The sequence below is a fragment of the Aulonocara stuartgranti genome, assembly GCF_965226115.1.
Source record: "Aulonocara stuartgranti genome assembly, chromosome: 7".
Classification (NCBI taxonomy): Eukaryota; Metazoa; Chordata; class Actinopteri; order Cichliformes; family Cichlidae; genus Aulonocara; species Aulonocara stuartgranti.
Window position 1 is genome coordinate 67,238,288 of NC_138945.1, and position 20,746 is coordinate 67,259,033.

Sequence of the window (20,746 nt, forward strand, 5' to 3'; positions counted from 1 at the left end):
AGAATATAGTGACCAGTGTTGTGCAAAAACAAAGTCCAGAAAGTCCAGTGTGTGTGTAAGAACCATATGTGTGGGTCAGTACTGTGTGGTGGTGTGATTGAGAGACCGTATCGCCTGCGGGAAGAAGCTCCTCCTCAGTCTCTCTGTGTTGGTCTTCAGGGAGCAGAATCGCTTTCCTGACCTCAGCAGAGAGAACAGTCTGTTGTTGGGATGGCTGAGGTCCTTCACGATCTTCCTGGCCTTGGTCCAGCACCGCCTGCTGTAGATTGAGTGCAGGTCAGGGAGCTCGGAGCGGATGGTGCGCTCAGCTGACCGCACAACCCTCTGTAGAGCTCGTCTGTCCTGCATGGTGCTGTTCCCGAACCAGGTTAAGATGTTTCCCGCCAGGATGCTCTCTATGGTGCACGAGTAAAAGTTCCTGAGCACCTTGGAGGGCAGTTGGAAGTCTCTCAAGCGTCTGAGGTGGTAGAGACGCTGTCGGGCCTTTTTCACCACGGTGTTGATGTGACAGGACCATGACAGGTCCTGCGTGATGTGAACTCCGAGGTATTTGAAGCTGTCCACTCTCTCCACTGGGCACTCGTTGATGACGGGGGTCTGGTAGTTCCTCTCCTGCTTAGTGCTGAAGTCCACTATCAGCTCCTTTGTCTTACTGACGTTTAGAAGGAGGTTGTTCCTCTGGCACCAGTTCTCCAGATTCCTAATCTCCTTCAGGTAGGCCGTCTCGTTGTTATCAGAGATCAGGCCCACCACGACGGTGTCGTCAGCAAACTTGATGATGGTGGTGGAGCTGGTAGTGGCCACACAGTCATATGTGTACAAAGAGTACAGCAGGGGGCTCAGAACACACCCCTGGGGGGCTCCAGTGCTGAGAGTGGTGGAGGCTGAGACATGTCCGCCCATCCTTACTGCCTGTGGTCTGCCAGTTAGGAAGTTGGAGATCCACTGACACATAGATGAGCTGAGTCCCAGATGCTCCAGCTTGGTGGTGAGTGTGGAGGGAATTATGGTGTTAAATGCAGAGCTGTAGTCTATGAAGAGCATTTTAACATAATTCCCCCTTCTAGTGTCCAAGTGAGTGAGTGATCTGTGGAGGAGATGAGAGATGGCATCGTCTGTGGAACGATTTGGACGGTAAGCGAACTGTAGTGGGTCCAGTGTGTCTGGTAGTGAAGAAATGATGAAGTCTCTGACCAGGCGTTCAAAGCACTTCATCACTACTGAGGTGAGGGCTACAGGGCGATAGTCATTGAGAGAAGCAGGGTGGGGTTTCTTCGGGACAGGAACAATGATGGACTCTTTGAAGCATGTGTGGATCACCGACTGAGATAAAGAGATGTTGAATATCTCAGTGAACACAGGAGCTAGCTGGTATGCGCAGTCTCTTAGGATACGACCTGGGATGCCGTCTGGTCCTGCTGCTTTCCTGGTGTTCACTCTTTTGAAGGCTCTATTTTGGTGTTTCCTGTCTTTAAACAGACAGTCGATTTTGGCATGAGACTGATTTAGTTTTAGTCTTTTGAAGAAAACCTGCATTTGCTCTGGTCACATACTAAAAGCATCTAGGCTAGCTTTCTCTGTGACGTTTTAGATATCTGACAGAAACTAATGCTAAAGCTGAATCCCCTTTACTTGCAATATACTTTAAATATTAGAGCAACATTGGATTTTTAAATTCTTCATTGTTAGGGATGTGAATTGATAGAATTTAGAGATTCCAGTTCCATTATCGATATTGCTTATTCAATTCAATTCAATTTTATTTATACAGCACTAAATCACAACAACAGTCGCCTCAAGGTGCTTTATATTGTAAGGTAGACCCTACAATAATACATACAGAGAAGAACCCAACAATCATATGACCCCCTATGAGCAGCACTTTGGCGACAGTGGGAAGGAAAAACTCCCTTTTAACAGGAAGAAACCTCCGGCAGAACCAGGCTCAGGGAGGGGCGGGGCCATCTGCTGTGATTGGTTGGGGTGAGAGAAGGAAGACAGGATAGCAGACAATCAATCTGATTGGTTCTCACTGGCTCCACTTTGAGAGTCACCACCATCGCTAGGCAACATATCAAATACAGAAAGTAATTCATCACAAATCTCATTTCATTACTTTCCCATTTCTCCATAAAACGACTTGAACACATTGTCTCAAAATTACCATTTAACAATATAAACCTTTAAGCTACAGATACACACAACACAAATCCCTAATGACACACATATGATCTTTCTCTTAGTATTGAGGTATGAAGACAAAGTTGACACCAGAAACCAAAGATAAAAACCAGCGCAGCGAGAGTTTGATGTGATCATCACGGTGATTCTAGAAGCAGAGCCTGGAGCCTGAGAGCTCATGTTGAAGTTCAGGGTCTGGCTACTGAGCTGGGATCAGCAGACACTCAGTCTTGGCTAGCTTAGCATTAGCATGTTGTGTTAGCAGCATAACCCAGTTGTTTCTATCCGTGATGCGACTTCGTGCTCTCGTCCTTTCGTGCAATAAGAATCAAAGTGACGTCCCGGTACACGCTGTAGACTGTGACACTATTTTCAGCCTCTAGCACACAAACTGAAATCAACAAGTGCAAGTGGAACTGAGTATATATGTTAAACAGATCTTTGATCTTTCACTGAAACCTTTACTAATCAGAAGCTGTAGTGTGCAGCTCTGCAGATGTTGTAGGACACTAAGGACCAGATTTCATTAGTGGAGCAAATTAAGTGAGGTTGCAATCACAAAAATGCTCTGATGGGAGTAAAAAGTTCTGCAGATGATCTACTAACAATATGCTAATTTACAAAGACTCAGACAGTCCATTTAAATAATGCCAGCATTCTACCGAGAGCACCGCAAATTAGCAGATCCCCAAATCAGCAAGTTGAAGAGGGTGCAAGTAGCCCACTAACCAAAATAATGGAAAACATGGTAACTCAGATCAATGAGAGGCAGCTGAATGACAATAAGTTTTTGATAATCTTCCAGATCGTGGCAACAGTTCTCTGTACAAGCAGACACATTCTGCTATACATCGCGTATCAGGACTCTCCTTCTGCCTCAGCTCAGACAGTCGGTTTAGTTAAGATCTGCTCTGTTTTCATCCAAATACTAGTGTTCTTGAAGACTGTAAATATGTCGTGCACGGCTCTAAAAATGCAGGGTGAAGAGCTACAACGCACAGCCAGAGCTTGGGCACGATCCTCACACCTTTGAGTGATCCACCAGCGCTGATTACACACTTGTTTTTAAAAGCCTCTCATTCCAAGTAAATTTACACTCCTAAGCAGCAACTATCACAACCAAGTGGGACACAAAATAACACATGCTTCTTCTTTTTACCCTAAATTCAGGACAATTTTCACAAACTTGTGTGCTGCGAACCAAAATAAAGCACATTTGCATGATCTGATCTGAAACTCTTACAAAGCAAACACGATAAGTCCAACTACAAACAATACATCACAAACATGATGCTGGCATTAACCTTTTAAAGCCATGAGATAGTTTTGTGCTGACACATACTGTTAGTAAGCAGTTCACAGTCCTAAGACTAGTAGGGAAAAAAATTATTAATTTTTTAATTTGTAGGTTTTGAATTTTTCTGTTTGGCTTTGAATTGTTAAATAAAATAAATTAAAACAATTTTGTTATAATTATTGTCTTAAAAGAATTCAAACATTTAAAAAATGATTTCATTAGTGAAATTAAGATGCATGTGACTCTCCATTTTCTTTTCATGGAGACTTCAGTAACTATAAATGACCTTATTAGCATAATGTGTTCATGAGAATATAAATCACTGCTGAGACAGGAGTGAAGTCTGACTGTGCCTCTGTATGCCAGTGTGAGGGCAGTGAGCAGAGCTCTGTTTGACCTTGGAGCACACTGTACCTCATGCCTTTTGTGGAGCGATTATGGAAATTCTGCAGCAGCTGCGGGACGCCCAGCATGGCCTCGAACATCACGGCCAGCGAACCCAAAGTCTCCACAAACACCACAGAGTCCAGCAGCAGCAGGGTGATGACTGCACACACGACGGTGAAGCCGAAGCAGAAGAGGAGGTAGTCCTCAAAGGCGCTCCACTTCCAGAAGTAATGCAAGTTCAGGTCTATGATCGGGAGATAGAAACGCAGACAAACATTTACTGGTAATCGACGGTTTTTGGACTCTAGTCAAAAATGAAAGAAATGGTGACGAGAGCAGAACAGAGAAAATGAAAGATTCTGAAAAAGAGTCAGAAACAGAAAGCAGAGATGATGAAACAGAGATAAATGTAAGCGCGTGTGTGGCTGCTGAGGGGTAACGACATGCTTACGCTATGTGAGGATGGGAAAAGAGGAGTGATTGAGACAGGTGCAAAAAAGAAGGACCAATGAGCACATTTCATTACAGGATGCATAGAATTCTGCAAAGACGGCACTAAAATCACTGAGCACATGCATACGTGAATGTAACAAAGAAAAACGAGATTTTTAACATTTCTATGACTTTGTAATAAATTGAACTTTAGCGAGGCTGAGCTATACATTTACGTTTATTACCTTTAAACCTTTTCATTGACACAAGCGTATTTATCACGTGTGCCGTTACAATTCAGAGGAAAATTAAAAGACCACAGCGTTTGTTAGCTTGCAGAAACATTAAAGAAAAAGTGAGTCAGTGTGACTGTGAAGTAAAATTGAACACGAGAACAGCCACACTGTGGTCTAGCAGTTTCTGTCCTGCCATCTTCAGTAACAGCGGCGACTCCACGTGCTTCAGAAGGAAATCTTATGAGCGGGAACATTAGGCTCACTACAGCTGAATTCCCATCAACCATCAGTATTGTACCAGTGGACCATTATATGAGATGATGGACAATCTCTCATTGTGTATGTATGACCGTGGAAAACCGGCTAACATCAGCTAGAGGGGATTGATGACTAAATAAGAGCGCATTAGTTAGTGTAGAGACTGGAGCACGCCGTGTGCTGTGAAGCACCTGACCTCTCCACCTGAGGTAGATACTTTTCAGACGTCCAAGTACGCTCGCTTCATGAGCAAAAATAGGGGCGTGTAGGTGTGTAGATGTAGGTGATTTTAAGCTCACAAACTGACGTTTCTGTGTCAGCTGATGTTTTTTACTTGTATGGTTTGAATGATGCTTCTGTGCTCTATCCTGGTGTCTACTGTGATCTACTCGATGAACAGAAAACAGTCATTAAGAAGACGTCAGACACACAGATGTCTTCAAATTGCATTTTGGTTCAACCAAGACGGTAAAATACAGATACTGCATTCAAAATGACACAAACGAAAAAGAAGAATCTATTTCATTCCAAATTAATCAATTCATCTTTTAAGAATGAATTAATCCAGACTAAGACTTAAGGTGGAATTAACCATTTAGTTTGCTGTCAGCTAAACTAAAAATGAATCATTTCAATTCAGTTTCATTTGTATAAGCAAACATCCCAGCATTCACACTCCGACCCCAGACTATCAAATCAAATAAGAGAAAACAACGGAAGAAATCTGAGGAAGATCAACAGACATCAGTCCTGATTCCAGTTAAAATAATCGAAGTATAAGAATTAGAGACAGCAATGCTATAAGAAAAGAAATGATCGCAGACTCACAACATTCATTAGAAACTTATTAAAGGTATTAAACTGCATTTTCTTTACTTGTGTCAGATGAATAGATCAGACATGCTGAGAGTCAAACTTATTGTTACGATTCAAACACAGCAAGTTTCTGTTACTACGTTAAGCTGATATTTGTACTCTTACTGTGTCCTTAATCAGGCAGTACAAGTGGAGTCAAATGTATATACATGTAGAAAAGTTATATGATAACTTTCTTCTGAAATATTAAACAACACAAGTCTATTAGTGGCTTTTATTTCTTCATAGTTTATTAAAAATCTCATCCTGACGTGTTTCCATCTCACATTCAGTGGAAACACTTCACACTGCGGTGGCTCATTTCAGACAAGCTGAACTGTTTTGTGGGGTTTTTGGCTGGACCATCACTACCTTCCTCACCAAGTTTCACACATGCCACATCTGCTGAATGTCCTCGTTCCAAAACGGAAATTCAGTGCACACTGCAGATGCATGAGTGGTCAGAATGGGACTTCCAGGAAATGAGCTAATGAGAACCAAAATACTGGAAGTTGGATTTTTATGTGTAGAATCGCAGAACTTTCTGATCGCATCCTGACGACGGTTTTGCACGACTCTTGCTTTTCTTGGCGGTGGTGACAAAGATACAGGAGTCAATGTTTCTGTGTCACTCAGAGAGAAATGTTTCCAGCTCCTCCGTCTGAACAAGGACTTTTCCATTTCTAACCGTACACGCGATACATACGTGTGGTTGCGCAGAATAAGCGCGCACATGCATCAAACACCTGACTGGGACATTTTTGATTTCACTCTTGTACGCTGCATCTGCTGCGCTGTCTTGGGACACACAGAATGAGACGTGTTGCAACAAGTGCTGCATGTTTGCAGCAAACAGCAAATGTGATTAATGGCTTTATTAGAACATACTGCAGCAGACACATCACCCCCACACAGGGTTCGCAGCTTTCTTACACACATGCGACAGGACAAATATCGCCTCTCTGGACAGACTTGTGTCGTTCATCACAAACTATGAGATGAACAGAAATTAGAAAGCTTTTAACAAAGCAGATCGTTATAATTAACACCATTAAATCTGTCAATAATATCTTTAAGAACGCCAGCGGGCTCATTTCCCTGTTAGCTTTAACTAAGCTGAAACCCCCAACGTAAGACTAGAATATCTCTTTCCTCCGTAACTGGACCGTGAAATAAATAAATCAAGTTGAGAGGGGAGAAGTAAACAGTCCATCCGCTCCTAAAGAAGACTAATCTAATATAACAATATAATAATATAATAATAGCGTATGTGCTGGTTTTGGACCTTATTGTTGTGTCTGATTTTCATCTGAAGGACTTCTCTAAACCGGCTGAATATCCTCAATGTGCTTGGCTCCAAGGTTATTATCGTTAACGAAAACTAACAAAATAACAAAAACTAGAAGTGAAAAAACATTTTCGTTAACGGAAATAAAAATAAAAACAAAAAAAGGAAAACTAACTAAAACTGTAATGTGTGCTCACAAAACTAACTAAAATTAACTGAATTTATAGCAAAAATGTGTTTAGTTTCATTGATGTGTGCGTGTCCTACAATAGTCGAGGGTGAAAATGAAGTTTAGTTTCCAGATTTTTTCTTGCTGTGTCTCATTATGCCAGCAGGTGGCAGCACGTTAGTCGAGTCGTCTGTGTTGCTGCTCCGTCCACGCGCAGAATCATGTCAGGAAAAGTCGGGAGAAAGCGCCAGAGTCCAATTTGGGATTACTTTGAATATGACTGTGTTTTGGATAAAGCAAGTGTCTTGTAGTGGAAAGAGACAAATTATGAGGGACATTTCTAAAGGGAAAAAAATCCCACAAACCTTAAAGTGAACTTGAAAAGCTCACACAAGAAGGCTAACCTAGCTTACCTTGAGAAGGGAGCACACTCAACCCTCATCCCCAGAAACAGAAGCTAACCCCAGGCAAGGCAGCGTGATGCATCCCGAGACAACAGGACGGGGACATCTACATAACTGTGAGTCAATTGCCTTCAAAAAGTATCAATTCACTTGAACCAAAATTACGAACACCCGGTGCTGCGAGAGTTAATAGTCTCATTGGGGCCAAGATATACATTTTATAGTTGCCTGGTATCAATGGTTGTTCATCTGGCTTTATTTATTTATTTATTTATTTATTTAAAGAACCCATAGGTGGGAATGTGAGTTGTCTGTCTCTGCGTGATATGATGAAACTGGGATTTTGTTGCACTTAATTATTGCAAACACGACTAAAACTATAACTGAAACTAATCAAAACTAAACTGAAACTAAGGATTTTCAAAAAAATAAAAACGAAACTAAACTAGCAAACAACTGGTAAAAACTAATCAAAAGTGATATAAAATTGAAAATCTGAAGTCAAAACTAAATAAAAATAAAAACTAATGAAAATTGCAAAACTATTAAAACCCTGCTTGGCTCTCACAAAACTCTGTCAACCTGAAAATAAACCAACTTGATAAAGTTGGGCATCATGCTGAAAACCACGGGTAAGACATAAATTAGACCTGCAGGTTAAATCTGCCGTCACAGACTTCAGGTCAAGGTCAACGTAAACTGTTCCTTTCTTCAATCACTGACTGAGTGACTCAGATTTCTATTACGCTCAACGTGAACTATCTGCGGTATAGGCTAGAAGAAGCTGGAGTGACTGAAGAACAGTCTTCAGTCACTCCAGCTTCCCCCTCACCTGAAAAACCTCCTTTACTCTCAGATTAGTCCCAGCTTCAAGCTTATCTTTTGTTTACAATATTAAAGACCTTAATTGTCTTAATTGTTTTAACTGGGTTAATTTGTTGTTTTAATTACTTCTTAATAGCTTAATTTCTTTGGGCTGTTGTCTGATTTTGTGCAGCCCCTCAGACAGCATTTGTTGTGTTTCATGCTCCGCACGAATAAACAGACCTGACTTGAGCTACTGCAGCCACCGGCGCTTGGCAGAGGGAGGGAAGTGCCAGGAGAGGTTGGCCTTTATCACAAAATTAAAAGCTGCTTCATTTCCTTAAGAATGAGGCCGAGGTGGTGAAGTATCGAGGCGCTGCACCAATGAGAGTAGTGAAAATCAGTGTCACCTCTCTGTGTAGCACTCCTTTCTGAGCCTCTCACATGTTACATTTTCAATTTTTGAGCTCAGCTTAACCTTCCTTCTGCTTATCTGCAGCACACACGCCAAGATGCCAAAAAATGTTCTTCTCTTGTTCTCTTCCTGAGAGCTGCAATCTATTTTCATACATTAAGCAACACGCCGACTTCCCCTTCTTTATCCCTGCACCCCCCTCTCTCTTTTGTAAAGCCTTTAAAAAGTACAACCAAAAGAGAAGACGACGTCTTTTATGGAGTCGCTTCTATTATCCTCCTGCACCGTTCTCTGACCACTTCACCTTTTCCCTCACGATATTGGAATCCTTTCGTCGGGAAGGGCAAGTGACCGCCTTTCTCAAAGAGCTCCCTCCTTGTCTGGTGGGCCTGAAGACCAGAGGCGCACTTCAAAGACCCCAGAGACTCCGAAGTGCCAGGAGGTGAGGAAGCACTCTTCCTTGACACAGAGTCTTTGTTTACACAAAGGTCATTGGAGATGAGACAATTTAATGAGTAAAAGACATGTCGATACCTGCGTGTGACGTTATTCTGGGAGGAAGTGTCTCGGCAGGAGGAGCTACAGCGTACAACTCCAGACATTATTTCAATGGCTGTTTGATGCAGGCTGCACAGAGGCTGGAAAAGATGATTAGAGATGGAAGCATATATATAACTGGAGAAGGTGCCTGAGTCAAAGAGTAGTCCTGAGATATACAGCAGAGAAGCTAAACTAATTTCCCATCAGGCTTAGCAGAGAGAGAGAGCAGCATGGAACCAAGAGCAGAGACAGAGATGTGAATTGACACTGACAGCTAGAGAGCTTTGAGATGTGCCGACTCAGCACTGTCAGTCTGCGTGTACAACGACTTAGCTCTGTGTATTTTAAGATGTGTGAAAGTTGCTGTTTGACATCTCTTGTAGGCTGTCTCGTTCGCCGCTCGGCTCGCTGGCCTAATCTGCGGATGGATGGGACTTCTTGTTGTGTTGGATGGAGTGGACTTTTGAGATCGCTGTAATGGGTAATAATGGATTGGATTTATACAGCGCTTTTCAAGGCACCCAAAGCGCTTTACAATTCCACTATCCACTAATTCACTCTCACATTCACACACTGGTGGAGGCAGCTAAGGTTGTAGCCACAGCTGACTGACAGAAGCGAGGCTGCCATATCGCGCCATCGGCCCCTCTGGTCATCACCAGTAGGCGGTAGGGTAAAGTGTCAGGGACACAACGACCAGGACAGAGAGCCCGGGGATCGAACCGGCGACCTTCCGGTTACAGATGCGCTTCCCAACCCGCTGAGCCACAGTCGCCCGGGTAAAGACGGTTTAGATAACGCAGGCAATGCGAGCAACTAACTTCCTCACCGTATTCTAATCCAATCCAGGAGCTGTGGCCGGCGGTCGTGTCAGAATCCGCGAACTGAGCCGCAGTTTGGTTTTGTCTCCTCAACACAGCTCCACAGAATACTGACAGCACGAGGAACAGACACGCCTCCTTCATAGGTTTTAATGGGGACGCTGCAGGAGCTCTGCAATCATTTGGATGGGCAGAAATACCACATAAAGGGGGGGGGGGGGGGGGGGATGAGGGGGGGGGGGGGGGGGGGTCTTGTTTTCCCAGCTTGGTTCACTAACTGAACAGGACTGAGAGAAGACAGACAGGAAAGGGTCCACTGCTCTGCAAGCTCTCTGAATAATGCAAATGTCCACTCATTAGGATATAGTGAGAATGTAAAACACACTGGGCCTCTCCCTTTCTCTCTCTCTCTCACACACACACACACACACACACACACACACACACACACACACACACACACACTGCTTGTGCCTATGCTACGACAACTTTTCTCCGTGCCCCTGGTACACCGCTCAGAAACACTTTGCCACACACACACACACACACACACACACACACACACACACACACACACACACACAAAAATCTACAAACATAAATAAATAAATAAATAAATAAACTGCCTTCCCGGCAGATTAATGTCTTGAACTAGTTTAGATTTTGCTCGCGATGGATGAACACACAGCCTGTGGTCAAACTTTTACTATATTTGAGTCGAGTCACGCTGACTGAGATGAAGATCACAGATTATAAAATCTATTTAAAATTCATTTTCACTTGAGCACAGAACAATTCAGTCAAAAAAAGTAATAAAAAGCAGAATATAAAAAGGAAGCAGCGATCACCATTATTTGAAATGACTCTAGATATTACCAGTAATGTTTCATATGGACCCTCATCCACATCAACAGCTTCATTTCACCGTCCTTTTTTAACACACTTGAAACTCTTCTTAGTGAAGAACAATTCTGAGATGCAACAGTACAGAAGAGCGGGCAACTGGACGCTCTGAAGTAGCTATGCATTACAAGAGTTATCTGTGGTAATAAAAGGGGCTATTTCTGTGAAATATGAGGTGATTTTCTGAAGAATGTTACCATCCGTGCTCAGTCGTTCAAGACAGAAAACATTCGACCCTTTGGATGGCTCCTTAATTGACGTTTCCAGTTGCCGGGAAAGCTCCAAGTAAACATGTTTTTGTTCCGAGTATGTGGGACACGTAAAAAATATAATAAACAACGAAACAGCGTAAGTTGTGAAAATGCCATTTAGGTCGTTTTCAGCATGATTACTTAACAGACTGCTTCAGGCAAAAAGAGGTTAAATCTCATCATCGTACATCACCGAGGGAATTCTCAATGTCCACTGCAATTAATGCAATCTTTTTAATTTCCATTAGCTTCTGTCTGTTTGTGCGATACCTTAACAATGTTTTGTTTTAATTTCAATTTGTGTTCTGTTGCAGCATCTTTTCAATTTTCATTTTAATACAGTTTTCTATTTGTTGCTTCAGTGCCCAATTTACTGTAAGTATGTCTTCTATTTTAATCTTTTATGTCCAGCACATTAATAAAATAACTTGTTCTATAATCCCACGGAGCACAGCGGTAAAGTCTCTCATCCCCGCATGGCCACATCTGGCAAAGCTAAAAAGCCTGCGTGCATCTTTTTATAAATATCTACTCACAGAAAGAACACAAATTTGCATAATGTTCTGTGTATCATCAAAGTCATTCATGCAAAAACATCCAAGTAATGCATTCAGCAGTCGATAGTTCTCAGTGGCTTGCCTGAATGCCTAAGGCTAAGGCATTGTGAGCCTTTTAACAGAGGCTTTATGAAGGAAAACGTTTTTAAAAAGGTGCCGTAAGCTGAAAGGCTGCAAGGTAAGAGAGTCACTTGGGTTCACACTTTTGAATCTCTCCAATTCTCTGGGTTTAGAGCGTCATCTGGCACTCTTACTTGAAACTGAGATTACTTGGCTGGAAAAGCAATCAGTCAAGGGAAAGCCATAAGATGGCTAATGATAGCCAATCAAATCTATGGGCTGGAATATCAATGCCCCCGAGCTGTCGTCAAAATGTGAACACTGGCATTAAGCAACTGGTTTCAGAAAATTGAATCTCTTCCCTCATGGAAATCGTCATAGTGGAATATCTAAACCAAGTGGAACATACAGCCGATTCTTCCTGAAATAAAGCAACATAAGGACAACAGCTGACTTACCACATGTGAGTCCGCGTCTCTACCTCTGTGTTAGGTGAGGGTGCTGCCTTAAGCATGCAGGATACAAAATATACCCACCAACAATCAGTGAACACCCCACACTGTGACGTGGTGCATTCTCAAATCAGGCATCACTAGACCTGGAAGGATAAAGAGCTCTTAACGTCTGATGGGATGTGTTGGACTTTTCAGTTTCCAAATCAACCACCAAACAGCTGTTCCTGTGTGTGCAAAAGATAATACAACAAGTTGTACTCCGGGGGTGAAGGGTCAAAGGGCAAAGGTCAGACTTTTTCTTTGTACAACAGAGATTAGCAATGCTAATGTTAGCAGCCAGTGCAACAAAGGGCAAACAGCCGACGCAGCAAGAGCTGATTCTGTCGCCTTAACAGCACACTCAGGAGGTATTACATGAAAGATTATGATGTGATACAACGGGAGACTTAATAAAATGATTTCCTAAAAATGAATAAACAGTGAGTGCAACGTTACTATTACCATTTAAATGAGTTATTCTGCTTTACAGTCCTTTTGGCTACTACAAGAGAAAGACACATTCTGAAACATACTTAAGAAAATAAGGAGCTGAAAGTCTTTTCTTTGTGGTTTTTAGCAAACAGTCATTTGTCAACAGCATTTTTGCTGCAGTAGCACTTTTTTGAAGGTGGGAGGCTTTGACCTTCCTGTGATCCATGACTGATTTCTCCACTAGTGATTGTTTTTACACCCCGTGTGTGTGTGTGTGTGTGTGTGTGTGTGTGTGTGTGTGTGTGTGTGTGTGTGTGTGTGTGTGAGTGAGTGAGTGCGTGTGAGAGTGAGAGAGAGTGTTGTACATCTGTGAGGGTGTGTGGGTACCAGATTGTGTGTGTGTGTTATGTCAGTGAAGACCTCCATCTATCAGTCCAGGTAGATGCTAACTGAAGATGAAGGCGTGTGTGTGTGTGTGTGTGTGTGTGTGTGTGTGTGTGTGTGTGTGTGTGTGTGTGTGTGTGTGTGTGTGTGTGTTCTCTTTAACCTTTGACTGAGATGAGGACTAACTAACGAGCTGTATTAGCATTAATAACTCACAGCAACATAGAAGAGTAATTGTAAGAGCTTCATATCACAGCATGTGCTCCTTCACTACTTATGCAAAGAGTCGCTTCGACCTGCAACTTCTATTTCAGCTTCAGGGCCGCTCACAGTTTTAACGTACTTTCAAACTCTCACATCCTCGCCACAATCCAGTTTACTTTTCATTCTTACACTAGTTCCTTTGTCAGTCTCCCTCCCTGAAAGTCGGCGGACGGCTTCCACCTGCAGCTGTGAGATAAACAAGAGTGAGTCAGTCAGCTGTGCATGCTGTGCTCAAAAACGATGACCCGTCTGCACAGGCCACCACAGTCAGGCTCTCGCAAGACTCAGTGCAATCTTTGTGTTTGTGCGATTATTTCATTGTATTCAGTTCAACATGACGAGCCTTAGAACAATAAGTACGAGTACATTTAAAATGAAATGAAACAAAATTATATACAGTCGGCTCGGATAAAGTGAGATATCCTTGATATCTCACTTTATCCGATAGAAGCAGTACAACACAGCTAAACTGTGCAACCAACCTCAAGTCACAAGGAGCACTTGGCACATGTTTCCATGACTCTTATCCTCCCTCAGTCCTTCTGTGTTTCTCTTACACTGTAAAATCCGTTAAGCAGAGAAAATCAAAATTTAAAAGCTTTTTTTGCTGCCACTGTCCTTCATTTGCCCCAACAGCAGCTGCATAATCCTCTATCTTACCTTGCATGCCCGTTCAATCCGTAAATGTCTTCAACCTTTTTGAAATTCCCAAATTTGGGTAAGTCTGAAGGTAGTTTGGCCTCAAGACACTTCAGCAAGTTCTTTTTTAAGTTGTTTTTTTGCTTAGAATTTGCTGTCTGCAGCAAAGTGAAAGCAGAACATCGGTTCAAATTAAGTGCTGTTGTTCTTGTGTTTCACATGTTTTTCAGATACAGGCTGAGTGAGCAGCTGTGCTTTGTTACTGATGCCAGTTGATAAGCCGTCACCCTCTAATCCCAAACACCGAAGCCCGTTTCTAACACACTGACATAAAAGACAAGAAGTCCTCAGTTTCTCCAAAGTAGTCATTTTTTATTCATTCTTTTCTTCTCAGAAACTTTAAAGATAATAACAGACGGATCGGAGTCTGTTTTCAGCAGGAGCAACTTCAGGTGATTCAGATGAAGCAAAACATCCGTGGCCTCGCTTCTACTTTTTTGCAGACTGGCACTTTCAGCCAGTGTTGGCAGCTCATGCTGTCAGAGTAGCACGAGCCTGAGCTGTGAGGACTTGTTTGATACGTCAAAGCACAGAGCTGACGCTGAGCTGCAAAGTCCAGCAAAGTTGACTGTGCTAATGTCCCTTCATGCACCAGGATAAGTATGATAATAGGATAGGATAATAATAACAATGTTTCTGTTGCTCTCGCTGCACTCAGCACATTGCATGAGAAACAAAAACACATCTGTGAGTCTATGATTGTGTGATGTTCACGTACACCTGCTCCCAGACAGAGTCGGCCGTGTAACGTCAGCTTTGTAGCTTACGATAAAAAACAGTTCCTAATGCTGATGTTTGACAGGAATTCATTTGGACCAGACACGCCGATGGGCTTATATGGTGAAGATTTTAGAGTTATGATACCTGTCTCAAACAGTACTACACAATTATTACTATTAATATATCTTCTATCACAGCGGTCCCCAACCCCCTGGCGACGGCCCGGTACCGGTCCGTGACTCGTTTGGCGCCGGGCCGCGAGACTTGAGGCTCGGGCGTGACATTTATGGTTTTCGGGGTCTTTTCCTGTGTTGTAATTGTGTGTCTCATTTTGAAAGAAATGTTTACACATGACCATAGCGACCAGAGAGCATTATGGGGCAGAGCGGAGGATGTTACTCAGTGTTGTAGGCGCATTTCAGGAGGACGCTGCTAATAAAGTTACACAGTGAATTCATGTTTATTATTATATTTACAAAATACCACATTTTTTGTCTTGGTCGGATCATTTTATTTTGTTGTATTTATCCGCAACACCTTAAAGGCCGGTCCGTGAAAATACTGCCTGGCATCAAACCGGTCCGTGGCTGGGGACAGGCGGGGGACCGCTGAGCTATCAGTTAAAATATTCAGGAGCTGCATTTTAGCAAATTATGTGGCATTTAGTAAGCGTCTGCCCTCTTTACCCATTTCTGTCATTACACGTTACACCAAATATCTCTGCTTAAAAACTCTTCAGATTAAGGCAAAGCTATTAGACATTTTGAAGTGGATGTAGGCAGACAACAACATCCAAATGTCCTGGATCACTCAGGCTCCTTCCATTAGCTCCACAGCTCTAAAGCAGCTCCGTTCTGTGTCCACACAGCAGATTCAAAAGGGCTGTGAAAGACTGAACAGTTGGAATTGTCCAGGATGGAGAGTGTCTGATGGATGACAACCAGCATTGAGGCCGAAGCACTGAAATGCTGTGACCTTGGTGCTGAGGATGAAGGAGTGGAGTGAACAGAAGCGAGGAGGTGTGGTGTCAGCGGAGCACTCTACCCACTCTAATCCACACTGCGAGAGCATGACAGACACAGAGAAGCATGAGATCAAATTAACTACACTTTGGCTCTGTTGTTCTCTCGTCCTGTCTTGACGGTCTCTCGCAGACACACAAACACACACATGATGTGCATGCACATACACGGTGCACACATATGTAGAACACAACCTGTTTCCTCTTTTCTCTCCCAACTTTCCGCTTAATGCAGATTCACTCACACACAGACGCTCTAATGCAGTCAAAGCTAAGCGTGTGTGTGAAGGTGATCTGTTCTGATAATAATCAGCTGTTGACCAGATGGAAGAATCAGGAGGTCCAGATAAGGAAAAAGGTACACACTGTTTATTAAAGCTTTACTTCGGCAGATACATTATCAATGGGAGGCTTTCTTTCTGTTCAGATAAGCAGGTGTTAATCAAAGATAAGCAGCAGTACTGTTCTTTGCTGCAGACCACTGGGTGTGACAAAAGCTCTCTTGACCAAACAACATGACCTTCATGGCAGAGATGTGCTATGTGGGCCGTGTCTGTGTATTAGTCTAAGGGTTATGTTGGAAGAAGACCTCTTAATGCTTTAATGCTGTGCTTTATTAATATGTGCAGATTCCTGGAGGGGAATAAAGCCTTAAGTGAACATATGATATACACAGACCAGCATTACAGGGCAAAGACTTCACAGCACTTGCAAAAATAGAATGTATTGACATTACAACATTATGTAATGTCATGTAATGTTAAGCAACAGAATTAGGAGCGTTCATAAACCACGTTCAACCCTCCCACATGTCTAAAAACTCTGTTCACATTAAATAACTGGACTTTCCTTTGAAATACTGGAAAATATCAGACATGCAGCTACGCAAAAGCATTAAGGCTGCAGGACGACTTTTAGCTGATCTATGCAAATCTGTACCAATGACGCATGTAAACATGTTGGGATTCACATGCCTGCAAACTCAGGAAGCTGATACAGCGTGGTTAACGCCGTAGATGTTTGAACAGCCCTGCACATTCCCCGCTCGGTCACAGAGCTAGGAGTGAGGTCGTGCACGCCGTGACTGCGTGGATCACATGACATGAGCAACAGCGGCGAGAGCTCCATCTACGTCACCGCCGCGACCCCCCTGCAGCAGGAACACAGACCTGATGCATGAAAATATAATCAGGCATGTTTTGCAATACGCTGACAAATGCAGCGTTATATTTGTACAGCTGCACTTTTGTCAGAAGTACTTGAAGCGTGCAGATGGAGAATGCAATAAAAATGTTATCATTTTATAAATGAATCCAAATGCTCTCACAGCTCGTACAAAGATGTAAAGGAATAAGAAGAATCCGTACCTGACAGTGTGATCTTCTGCCAGATGTGCATTCATGTTCAAAAGCAAAGAAATTTTAAAAAAAATGTTTCCGTAGATCCAGACAACAAAGACAACAAAGACAACGACGTGCGTCGACTGGAAGTGATACACGAGTTGGCAACTTTAGCGAGATACACAGGACGTCTGTATCCACAGTGTTACACACACACACACACACACACACACACACACAGGTATAATTATCACATTACTCAGTCAGAGAGCACAATTACAAGCACAGCAGCAACATTAAGTCATTATTTCGCTGAGAAACATTGTTCAAAGTTAGCGCCCACAGCAATTTAATGAGCGTTTATCAGCAGCTCTTGATACCAGGTGTCCACAGAGCAGATGTTCTGCTACTGCAGCAAACAACAGCAGATATGCCAAGTACATAACAAATACACACTTATAAGCATGAAATTGTGTTATGTTCTTGTGTTTGCAGCCCTGATGTTGTCAATCAGAGGGAGGTTATCTGCTTCGGCTGGCTTTTTTAACATTTCTACACAGCGGAGAAAAACATGGGCGACTACTGACTGCCAAAGGCTAATAAGCTGAATCTGGGCTTATCTTTAGGTGCAAACATAGCGCTTCATACGAACCCTAAAGGACCTCAGCCGACGGCGAAAAGATCTTCTCAAAAGTCATCACTCAACACTCTGTCAGACACTGATCTAAATAACAGGCGACGTGCATCGGTGCTCGTTGTCATACCGGTACGGACAGAAGCCTGAGCAGCAGCAGCCTGAGCAGCAGCAGCCGGGCAGTTGCTGCGAGATTGCATCAGTGTCCACTTGTTTCAACAGAGTAGATGAATGAAGAAAGATTTATAGGGTTGGAGAGATGAGCAGGAAGTAAAAATAAATTAAAAAGTTCGTGCAAATAATGCAAAAAAGGATGTCGGGGAAAACAGACAGACGACTTACTGTAGAGAGAATATTTTACTTTTTCTGAGGAATCTCAGCTGATGATTGAATGTGTCGCCTGCTTACGACAGAGCGACTCTGACGTTAACTGCAGAGCCAAGTTACATATCCAAACATTCAAACAGCATTTTGGTTTCCAGATTCAAAACTTCTTTTTCTCCTAAATCTAAGAGAAGAAAATCAATCGTCTAAAAGCGGAACGGAAAACTCAATAACAGCACGGCGTAAAGTTCACAGCGTGAACTCGAAAAGATTTAAATCATGGCCGCACTGCACTGTGTGCCATGTGTTAAATGACTCGCGCGACATTCAAATAATAATTAAACATTGCCAATCGCTGCCTTATTAAGCATCAGTGTGTACTAACACTGTCTGTGCTTCCATCGCTTCTGATAAACCGGAGCTGTTTGTGGAGTGCCTGCTTTCAGAAAACTGTGGAAGCAGCAAGAGATTAAAAATTACTCATCCAAACAAGAACGAGCATAAACAAACAATAATGACACTCGCATCACCTGGTTGTCTGTTTTTGTCTCTGTGATATCCTGTTTCCTCAGTGGCATTGCAGTTTGTCTATCTTTCTATCACTGTCTTATGATATTAGTGGTGTGTGTGTGTGTGTGTGTGTGTGTGTGTGTGTGTGTGTGTGTGTGTGTGTGTGTGTGTGTGTGTTTGTTTCAGGGCAGTCCTCCAGGCACCGATGTTCTCAGGAAGCGCTGTGTGACATGCTGGAGACGAGTCTAGCATCTCGTAGATGGCAGAGTGCCCAGGGCGCAGCATCACCTCTCCAATTAGGACAGCAGGAAAGCTCCCTGCTACATCATCTACTACACACCACTGGAAGTTCCTGCTCCTGTGCAAAAATTATTATCTCTAAATTGTTGTAGAGTTAACACTGAAAACTTTGGCAGATTTGACTTTGTGGCAAGTTTGAGGTGGAGCTCAAACTGTTGTGACTCGTGTGGTTGACACGAGGACTACGCGTTAAATCGTGTCACAAACTTCAAAAACAGGCTAGAAATGACATATTTGGCCAAATATCCACATAAATGTGGATACTGATAAGGAAGAGTGAATATTCTCAGGACAAAACCCTCCTCACATGGAGACCACCGAACACTTTGTTCAAAACGACTCCATGTCCAGACATTTGCGTCCTCACACCCACAGTGGAATGTCAAAAAAAGTTCAGGGCTACAGTAAAAGCAGGTTCGGTCTTAGTGAGAGGCAGAAAGTTTTCTAATGAGAGAGCCTGAGGGCTTTTAAAATTTGACTCATATTCCCTCTGATCACGCCTGATCAGAGCGCAAAACCTGAGCGGTGAGAGCGCGAAGGAGGAACGGCTGAGCCCAACTGCATTTCAGCACAACTGGATGAGGAAATAATGAGCTTAAACCTCACAGCAATCAGTGTTTATTACGCAGCATCATTGTCTTTGGGAAGCAAATGACTAAAACACTAATACGGACCCACGAAGAACTGTGAGGTGTTTGTAGCAGCAGCATAGAAGGAATTCTTAGAGGTGCCAGCTGTCCATGATCAGCATTTTTAATGTACAGCGCTATGAAGACGCATTTCCCCCGTCATACGTTTTTGGGCGTATTTGCCACAATTACATGTTTCAGACCATCAAACAAATATCGTTCAACTAAAGACAAAAAATGAAGTTTTTAAATGACGATTTCACTGCTGCCTGACCAGTGTGCAAAAGTCATTTCCTCCCTTTTAAAATCATGAATTAACTGTTATTATAAAACTGAGTTCCAATTGGCTGGATCTGATTACTGTTAGACATGATGAATCAAGACATTACGTGTCTGACAAAGTGAAGGAGGAAAGATCTCGAAAAAGCAACACATCGTGCCACTAACTAAAAACAACTATCAGCATCATCTATCAGTCTGGAGTGGGTTACAAAGCCACATCTAAGGCTTTGGGACTCCATCAAACCACAGTGGGAGCCATTATCCACAATGGAGAGAAAGCCTCTGGAGGGACAGCGGTGAACCTTCACAGGAAAGGAAAATTACTCCAAGAGCACATCAATGACGGATCCAGGAGGCCAAAATAGAGCCAAGAACAAAAGAACTGCAGGCATCACCAAAGGTGGGAAAAAATGAGCCAAATGGCATCCACAGGAGAGTTCCAAGGCAAAAAGCACACCGATGACTGAAAAGGATACTTCACTCATTTCAGTTCACATGATCTCAGAATGGTAGCGTGGACACTGATGATAGTGTGATGTTTGCTTTCTGTTTCAGGACCTGAAAGTTCCCGTAACCAATGAAACCATGAGTGTATTTTATACCAGGAGAATGAGCAGCGATCAGTTCATACCCTGGAAATTCGAAGGCACTCAGGTACTGCAGCGTGACAAAGTTTGGAAACACCTGAAAATCCACCTCTAAATGGCTAAAAAAGAAAAAATAACAACCAATGAAAACTTTGGAAAGGCCCAGTCAGAGTCAGACTTTCATGCTTGAAAAACCTCCAGTGTGGCTGAATTAAAACAAGTCTACAAAGAAGAGTGGGCCAAAATGTTTCCACAGTGATGCAAAAGA

The 20,746-nt window shown here is 42.8% G+C and overlaps 1 protein-coding gene across 2 annotated transcripts in view; it reads right to left on the bottom strand.

Moving 5' to 3' along the window:
* Positions 1-20,746, bottom strand: part of LOC309710514 (solute carrier family 66 member 2) — a 59,713-nt gene that overhangs the window by 23,061 nt on the left and 15,906 nt on the right. Inside the window, exons 4-5 of one of the 2 annotated variants that reach the window (XM_082540057.1) lie at positions 3,893-4,109; positions 1,329-1,469 (exon numbers count right to left, since the gene is read on the bottom strand). In XM_082540057.1, coding sequence (XP_082396183.1) covers positions 1,451-1,469; positions 3,893-4,109 — 236 coding nt within the window. In that variant the 3' untranslated portion in view covers positions 1,329-1,450. Of the gene's footprint in view, positions 1-1,328; positions 1,470-3,892; positions 4,110-20,746 lie in introns of those variants that run through there. The other variant, XM_082540056.1, reaches the window with a different exon arrangement.